Source organism: Gymnoscopelus microlampas, assembly GCF_963454915.1.
Source record: "Gymnoscopelus microlampas genome assembly, chromosome: 13".
In the NCBI taxonomy this organism is placed as follows: Eukaryota; Metazoa; Chordata; class Actinopteri; order Myctophiformes; family Myctophidae; genus Gymnoscopelus; species Gymnoscopelus microlampas.
In genome coordinates, this window is record NC_139950.1 from 46,692,931 (window position 1) to 46,702,930 (window position 10,000).

The 10,000-nt window shown below is 41.3% G+C and overlaps 1 protein-coding gene across 3 annotated transcripts in view; it reads left to right on the forward strand.

The window, feature by feature from the left end:
- cdh11 (cadherin 11, type 2, OB-cadherin (osteoblast)) overlaps positions 1–10,000 on the forward strand; it is a 118,656-nt gene that overhangs the window by 70,495 nt on the left and 38,161 nt on the right. For all 3 annotated transcript variants that reach the window (XM_084075659.1, XM_084075661.1, XM_084075660.1), the window contains one exon: positions 7,183–7,302. In XM_084075659.1, the coding sequence (XP_083931785.1) occupies positions 7,183–7,302 (120 nt within the window). The remainder of the gene's footprint in view (positions 1–7,182; positions 7,303–10,000) is intronic.

Consider the following 10,000-nt stretch of genomic DNA (forward strand, 5'->3'; position numbering starts at 1 on the left):
ATAACGAGATAAAATCTTGTCGTGGAAGGCAGAGAGTTAAACTAACAACAGATTTCCAGTCGAGCTTTATTCCAGTATCTCTGACCGTGGGTTAACAATGTGTTAACACTTTGATCATATTATAGTTCATTAAACTAACAACAGCTTTATTCCAGTATCTCTATAACTTACTGTTCCTCCGGTTTCCTTCCCAAAAGCCCATAATTCAACAAGCTTCAACTCCCTGTCCAAATACTATTGAAGAATGGATGGATGTAGTGTAGGATGGAGTTCTTTCCTTTCTAACATTTATTCTAAGAACCCTTCAGGGAGCCATGATGTCACATGACACCATGTCTACCCAGAATGCATCAGTGTGGTCACAGCTTAACGCTTCTATCTGAACCACAGTGGTGTAAAGTAACTAAGTACATTGACTTTAGTAAGACATGTGAGTACTTCTTACAGCACAGTTTAACGCTTCTATCTGAACCACAGTGGTGTAAAGTAACTAAAGTACATTTAGTTAAGTAAGACTTGTGAGTACTTTTTACAGCACAGTTCAACGGTTCTGATCTGAACCATCAACGGGGGTCTAGGGTTCAGGTTACAGCCGGAGGGGACGCACAGACAACGGGACAAAAGACCACAAACGTTTTACTTTTCTTCAAAGGAAGGAAAAACTTCAAAGAAAAGCAATCCTTCACATCGTGGCCGGGATGCAAGGAAATCGAAGATAACAGATTATTTTTAGGATAGAAGCTGCTTGTGTATCAAGAAAAATAACCACTAAGATGCTTTTAAACGTATTATAAACCCTCAGAAAGCCTCCTGTATGTAAACAGATACAGAAGCGTTTCCATGACGTCACTGATGAACAACGCTGGTATTTTTACTTTAAGAGCAACAACGTGAAAAACTAAACACAACTAAAAAAGTCCAGAAAGTTAGTTTGGTCATTTGAATGTTAAAATGGTGTCTGGGTCATTTGAACCAGAGACCATTTGAGTCTCTGGTTTTTAAGTTGCTCGATTCAGTATTTAGATATTTGATATTCATTTTATGATGCTGTACCACCCTTTACCCTTCCTATACAAACCCATTGTAACTTCAAACTCCATTTTAACCATGTTAGATTCATCAAAAACACCCGTCCTTGGTTCTGGTGACTCATACCGCCCCCCCTATTACGTGAGGGGGCCGTGTTTTTTCAATTACTTTTTTCATTTATTTTTAATATTTTTTTTTAGAAAAAAACAACAAAAAACAATAAAATAAATAAATAAAATAAATTAAAACATTTATCCGAAAAACCCTGCCCTCCTAATGCGTGAGGGGGCCCCTCACGCATTAGGAGGGCAGGGTGAGTCACCAGAACCAAGGACGGGTGTTTTTGATGAATCTAACCTGGTTAAAATGAAGTTACAATGGGTTTGTATAGGAAGGGTAAAGGGTGGTACAGCATCTGATAAAATGAATATCAAATATCTAAATACTGAATCGAGCAACTGTCTGGGGGGCTCACAAAAGCCTGAGTAGACCATAACATGACCAAAATATTTTTTGAAAGTGAAATATCCGTTCAATATTATTCATTGGTTCAATGTTTTCACTTTCAAAAGCATTGAAAAGAGCCGATCTACAAGACCTCACCATGTAGTAGTTTCATTGATTTATGAATAAATAACAAGGTGAAATGTTGGAAACAGCAGGTTTCTGACCGACAACCACATGCTGGAGTGTTTCACACAGCGGGGGAGTCACACACACAACACGCGCGCACGCACGCACGCGCGCACGCACGCACGCGCGCACGCACACGCACACGCACACACACACAGATTATTTCCCAATGCAGATCTTATAGCTGAGAGCTTGTAGATCTGCTATTTGTGGCCATGATGAATACAGGTGTGTGTCTGGGAGGCCTCAGGGTACCGCCTCGGGGCGTCAGGTTTAGTGTTTCTGTTGTGAAGCAACTGGCAGCGCCAGGCTTCCTGAGATCAGCTTTCACTGTTAATGAATAATGGATGACACACACACACACACACACACACACACACACACACACAGGCACACAGGCAGTTCATTAACAGACGTCAGTCACGGTGAGAGCCACATCGTGCGGACAGCCACATCGTGCGGTCGGCTCCTCTGTTGTTCCAGTCTGTTAGAGTCGTTATTGGAATCACGTTTCTGGACGTTTCGCTGACTCCACCACTTCATCTCTATAGGTCTATTATATGAGTCTGACTCCACCTCTGTGTTACTGTACATGTAAAGTACAGTACAGTACAGTACTGTTACTGTACATGTACATGTGTTACTGTACATGTAAAGTACAGTACTGTTACTGTACATGTGTTGTAAGAGAGGTTTTCAAAGTACGGGCAATAGGAAAGGAGAGGGCAATCAATGTAATTAATTCATTAATACAAAATAAGAAACATCATGATATAGAATATAAAATAAATACTATTATACTTTATTGATCCCTGAGGGCACATTAAAAAGCACAGCTGTTCTCATCAGCAAAGCAGAACATGTTAATTTATTATTATTATTCTTCAAGTCATTTCACAACAGGAGGCATCAGCCACAGGCTGAGGCTGTTTGAAGGTCTTTTGCTTTGACAACGTTTTATATCTCTGCTAAATTAACTTTTCAGGAGAAAACAATAATGCCTCTGCAAAGTTATTATGGTGACTTTATACATTGCCAGATACTTATATTATCATCACTTTACCCAAATACCGCTCAAGTGGAGTTAGGAGGTTTTTCACCGTTAATGTGGAGATGGTCGTTTTGTCCATCATTGAATAGAATGAGAAGGTGGAGTTAGGAGGTTTGACTGACAGATTGATGATCCAATGGAGGTTGAGTAGGAAGTGCGTTTTAATACTTTTCATTGGTTCAGCATTTGTTAACCCCCCCGACACACACACACACACACACACACACACACACACACACATTCACACTTTCACTTGATAACAAATTCAAAACAAGCAAACATAGCAAATCCACAAGGTCACAATGTCGCATCGCGGCGCGTTGTGAGCTTGTGGATTTGTGTTACTTCTGTGTGACGCTGTAGTATGACAAAGTAGAGCGTTAATTAAAAAAATAATAATGAGATACAAGGTTTCTGCCTGACAATATGAGAGAGTCCACTTTCTAACCACCTGTCCACTGTACCAAGACATCACAGACACATACTGACCACCTGCCCACTGTACCAAGACATCACAGACACACACTGACCACAGATCACAAACACACAAGAAAGTTTTGAGAACATGACTAATGACAAAAAACTCCTATAGCTGCTGAGTGAAGTACAATCATTATCCGTATCCCCCTGCACTGAGAGAGAGAGAGAGAGAGAGAGAGAGAGAGAGAGAGAGAGAGAGAGAGAGAGAGAGAGAGAGAGAGAGAGAAGAGAGAGAGAGAGAGAGAGAGAGAGAGAGAGGGGTAGAAGTGAGAACTGATTTGGATGCTCTATTAACTAAGGGAGAGAGACAGACAGATACTGATGGTGAGACGGGTAAAGCAGCACGGTTCATTCCACAGCATCCACATAAATAAAAACATATAAATAGTCATAAATGTGTCATAATCAGCTCTCTAGCAGCTCCAGATACGTCCGTTTTTATAATGTTTGGCCAAAAATAAAGTGCAAAGCGCTGACTGTCTGCCTGAGGCCGAGGTTTAATGTTTAAATACAGCAGACGTTGACAGTCTCTCTACATACAGCCGTCCGACAGGAAACTGGTATCTCCACATTTTACAGGGTTTTATTTATACTTTTGGGGTATGGATTGGGTTTCATATTTTAGACTGTACGGGGAAAAGCATATCCAAGCATGCTACACACATCTAGGTCTATGTAAAGACCACTTTAAACTCACCACTGTAAAACAAAAAGTGATGACGTTCTAAAACACTAAAGGTTTTTAGAACGATTCCTCAGAGACGCAGCCCATTGTTTCCCATATAACTAATATATCCATATAATCAGTGGTGTAAAGTAACTAAATACATTTACTGAAGTTCTGTACTTTAGTACAATTTTGAGGTACTTTTACATTACTGGAGTATTTCCAGTTTTCAGTACTTTTACTTCTACTCCACTACATCTCGCAGGCAAATATTGTACTTTTACTCCACTGCAATTATCTGAAAACTTTAGTTACTAGTTACTTAGCAGATGATTAAAATATATTACATACATTAATCACTTTAGTCCTATGTTATACCTAGGCTATTTGAAAATAGCAGATCTACAAGCTCACAATGTGTCGCATCGTGACACGTTGTGAGCTTGTAGATCTGCTATTTTCAAACACATTAGTACTTTTACTTTTGGTACTTTAAGTACATTTTGGTACCAATAGCTTTGTACTTTTACTCAAGTAAATTTTGAAATCCAGACTTTTACTTGTAACAAAGTACCTTCCACATTGCAGTATTGATACTTTTACTTGAGTAAAACATTTGAGTATGTACTTTTTCCACCACTGCATATAATGTATCCATATAACTAATGTATCCATCATCTCACATCCCACAAGAATTGAAGCTTGTGTAGCCTTTGTATAACAAGGGAAGCAAATTAGACCCCGGCAACTACCGCACTTTTTTCAACCTTTGTTCCATATCAAAGGTTATAGAGAGGTTAATATTATACCATCAGATCAAAGGCTATAGAGAGGTTAATATTATACCATCAGATCACTAAATATCTCACTGAAAGAAAAATAGAAAAAAACCTTTTTGAATTGCAATCTGGCTTCAGAACATTCCATTCCACCGACACCTGCCTTCTCTATTTGACCGACTACATCAAACGCCAAGTAGACTCTGGCAAACACTGTGGCATGGTTATGTTGGACCTCCTATAGGCAAACACTGTGGCATGGTTATGTTGGACCTCTTATAGCCGTTTGACTCTGTAAACTATTCCATACTGCTGCATAAACTGAAGGCATTTGGGTTTGATAGTGCTAGATAGAATTTCAGGCAGTTGGCAACAGTAGCATTAAATACAACTTTAAGGTCACAAAGGTCATATTGAGTCATATTAATAAAACACACACACAAAATGACGAAGTGTCTCCCAAAGAAACAAACCTAATCAATGCAGCCTATTAAAAACAAATCTGGTTCCAGATAAAACGCAAACTGCTACAGTGAAGCAAACACACACACGCACACACACACACACACACACACGCACGCACACGCACACGCACACACACACACACACACACACACACACACACACACACACACACACACACACACACACACACACACACACCTCGACATGAAGAGAATGATTACCCAGACACACACAGACACACACACACATTTGTCAACCAACATAAATAAACAAGGCCACATTTGTTACAACAAAACGAATTGGGAAAACAGACGCATCTCCATTTGTTACGACCAGAACCTCTAAGACACAATAACTGACCAGAACCTCTCAGACACAACAACTGACCAGAACCTCTAAGACACAATAACTGACCAGAACCTCTAAGACACAATAACTGACCAGAACCTCTCAGATACAATAACTGACCAGAACCTCTCAGATACAATAACTGACCAGAACCTCTAAGACACAATAACTGACCAGAGCCTCTCAGACACAATAACTGACCAGAACCTCTCAGATACAATAACTGACCAGAACCTCTCAGATACAATAACTGACCAGAACCTCTAAGACACAATAACTGACCAGAGCCTCTCAGACACAATAACTGACCAGAACCTCTAAGACACAATAACTGACCAGAACCTCTAAGACACAATAACTGACCAGAGCCTCTCAGACACAATAACTGACCAGAACCTCTAAGACACAATAACTGACCAGAACCTCTAAGACACAATAACTGACCAGAACCTCTAAGACACAATAACTGACCAGAACCTCTAAGACACAATAACTGACCAGAACCTCTCAGACACAATAACTGACCAGAACCTCTAAGACACAATAACTGACCAGAACCTCTCAGACACAATAACTGACCAGAACCTCTCAGACACAATAACTGACCAGAACCTCTAAGACACAATAACTGACCAGAACCTCTCAGACACAATAACTGACCAGAACCTCTCAGATACAATAACTGACCAGAACCTCTCAGATACAATAACTGACCAGAACTCCCCATTTCCTGTCTCCCTGCTGTCCTATCCATAAAGGCATAAAAGCAGCAAACTATAGTTGAAGTCCCGAGGGACAGATAAATACAGACCTTACTTTAGTCAACTGAAACATCATAACCATAAACATCATAACCATAAACATTTGGCCGGCCTCATATCACTCAGGTAATGAGGCTTTTCATTCCTCTTCGGCCCTGGTCTTTGTATACGGAAACAACTGGTGTGAAACACAGCAATAGATAAACCCTCATCAGAGAGAGAGAGAGAGAGAGAGAGAGAGAGAGAGAGAGAGAGAGAGAGAAGCTATAGCTACTTGATGTGTTGTATAGTATATATAATAGATGTATTTATTGACCATACATCTGTACAGAAGGATGAAACAAACATGCTAATAGAGCTTATTATTTCCACTGTGCTCCGTCACTAGAGAACAAGAAAGTAAACAAACACACACACACACACACACACACACACACACACACACACACACACACACACACACACACACACACACACACACACACACACACACACACACACACACACACACACACACACACACACACACACACACACACACACGTGTCAGCTTCACTTCAAAGCAAACTGGAAACGCCAGTACAGATACATTAATAACAGCAGACAGGGCAGAGACTCAAAGTGACTTCACATTATGGCGTGTGTGTGTGTGTGTGTGTGTGTGTGTGTGTGTGTGTGTGTGTGTGTGTGTGTGTGTGTGTGTGTGTGTGTGTGTGTGTGTGTGTGTGTGTGTCTGTGTGTGTGTGTGTGTGTGTGTGTGTGTGTGTGTGAGAGAGAGAAATAGCAGATGCCTTTACTGTAATATGGGCAGCTATTGTTATTGATTAAAAACATTCCTGAGCCTTGTGCGTGCATTGCAACATTGCATAATTTTCACCAGATGTTTTTTGGCTTGGCGGTAAAAATTTGGGGAGGTTAATGTCCTTGTGTTTAACCTGTCTGTCTGTCTGTCTGTCTGTCTGTGTGCAGGTACCTCTGTGATGCAGGTGACAGCCACAGACAATGACGACCCCACCTATGGGAACAGTGCCAGGCTGGTCTACAGCATCCTACAGGGACAGCCCTACTTCTCTGTGGAGCCACAGACAGGTAGGTGGTGAGACAGCTAAACACACGCAGCCAGACAGCTACAGTATGTCACAATATCGTCAGAAAGTTACAGGATATTCACACAGTATTGTAACAATGATCTGAGCTATGGGATCCGACACCAGTCTGCCATGCAACAGAGACAACGCTGAGAGCTAGCTCGCTCAGAGGAGAGGTGAGGTGTGTGGTGTGTGTTAATCCCAAGGGGCCAGCCTGAGATTTTTACATTGACACCAATACGGAAGAGACAGTTCATATGAATGGCCTGTAGTCTCAATGTTTTACCCCTGCGGGTGCCAGAAAGAATTTATTTTAATGCAAGCGGATGGGTTTTTGACAAACTTTAGACAAGATCTTCTTACCTTGATAAAAATGTTCATAAATACTATATGCTTCCATTCGCTGGTTTAAAGGTTTCATGACATTCAGTTTTACCACACATTAAACGTCTTTGTCATGGTCCTTCAAACGTGTATAAAACGTTTTAACTAAAAATTCCACTCCAGTGATCCATGGCAGGTGTTTTTCTCTCACATTTCTAAAGCCTTTTCAACTGCAATGAAAACAAAAATCTTTGCCTGCGGTTGTCGCTGTTGAGGGATTTTGCCTGTCAATCATGGCCTCTGCTCCACCCCCCCCCCCCCAAAGGAAAGGATAGGGGAGGGGAGGGGCGAGGAGGAGAGTGGGCGGGATTAATGGCCTTCACTGCCCAAGGGCCAAGCTCAGATTACTTTTCAGCCTAATTATTCAGAAAACCCCAGACCACAGAAAATCCACTGAATGTTCAAAGTTCTGATTTTTTTGGTGTAATTGAGGTCATAAAACCCCCCAAAAAGTGAAAATGAATGTCATAGAACCTTTAAAGTCTCCTTTCAATCATCATAATATGCGTTTTGGTAAACTATGGTCCCATTTATTTTAAAATTGATGATAGAGTAGGTTATGCTCTGGGAGTGGCGGGATGATTTGATTGACAAGCTACCCAACCAATAGCATTCATTTCCGGTTGCAAAGGATATGACGAGATATTGAAAGATGGCGGATTGCACACAGTTGAACAATCGGCTTGATTTGCGTACGTCTGTAGAGTCTAGGGGCGTAACGCTGACCATTCATTTTATACAGTCTATGGTTAATCCACAACAAACGTTCTCCTAACGTTCTAGTAAATATAACAGAACTTTGTGATGCTGTTCAACATCATACAAAAAGCCTTTTTCATTGGTTGTTGTCCAAACTCTGCATGTTTGCTTCCTGGTTCCCGGCTGTTCCAACTAGAGCCCCGCCCCCCTCTCCTCCTCCTAATGTCAATGTCAAGGACCCCACATTCATTCATTTATGTATTGGCCGCAGACCAGGACCCCTATACAGACCAGGACCCCCATACAGACCAGGACCCCCATACAGACCAGCACCCCTATACAGACCAGGGCCCCCATACAGACCAGGGCCCCCATACAGACCAGGACCCCTATACAGACCAGGACCCCCATACAAGATTTATGTTTTAAAAACTATTCCTTGTTTATTGTCCTTTTAGCCTTAAAGGGAATTTTGGACCATGGTTTTCTTACCTTTTCTGTGATGTTATGATATCCTAGGATGAATGGCACAGTAGAAAAAAAGTCTTGAATGCGGTGGGCTCATTCAAGACAATCACGTTGCATCAAAATATGCGATCTAGCACAAGGCCTATTTGTGCACGTTTTTAGCTGTGGCGGACCCGGGGTGGAGTTTTTCTACTATACCATTCATCCTAGGATATCATAACATCATAGAAAAGGTAAAAAAAACGTGGTCCAAAATTCCCCTTTAATGTCTGACTGTACCGCGTGATTTTTACATTTATGTTTATATTTCTGCTATATTGAGTCATTTATATGGGAGGTCCCACTGGGAACCACATATTTTATAACACACTTCTCTTCTGGGGGTCCCTGGCACAACATATTTTCAGATGGGGGTCCGTGGCCAAATAAATATTAGTTTGGGGGTCCTTGGCATGAACAAGATTAAGAACTACTGGACTATATTGTTGTATTGCTACTTTACCTTGAGTAAAAACATCAGAGTACTTTGACTCGTGTTAAAACATGTTCAGGCCAGACAGAGGAGGCTCAGCTGTTGCTATGCAACTATTTAAAAAAAACTGACCCTTCTGCTGTTGGTTTGGACGGACGGACGGATGACATCCTTTGATGGAGAGACAATACGATCACTGATACTCCTAATGAAAATAAACACTTCACAGATTATAGAGAACTTTGAATTATAACAATCGGTTCAGAATTGACTGAGTACTGCTTAGTTAAACTGCCGGTGTCCTTACAACCAAACATTTCTTTTTGCACTTAAGACGTGGTCTGACCACGTCTTAGTGGTATGCGGTGATCTTTTTAAGTCAAGGTGCAAAATAGCAGATAACACATTGCCCTTGATTAACATATGGACACTCCCCCATGCGTAAAATATGCTGGCGAGTCTTATTCCTTAAGTGTTTGCGTTCAGCGCAACTTGCATAATAGGGATTGCGCATAAAATGGTGGCCACAAGGTCGGTCGGATCTGTGGCTCTGGACAACGGGATCTCCACATACGCCTATATATGGGCGTATCGGGTTTGTTTATGGTTATGTCTGAGTCATAGTGACGTGGCCGTGGTCCACCCATTGGCTGGCCCACCCATAAGCCAAATTTAA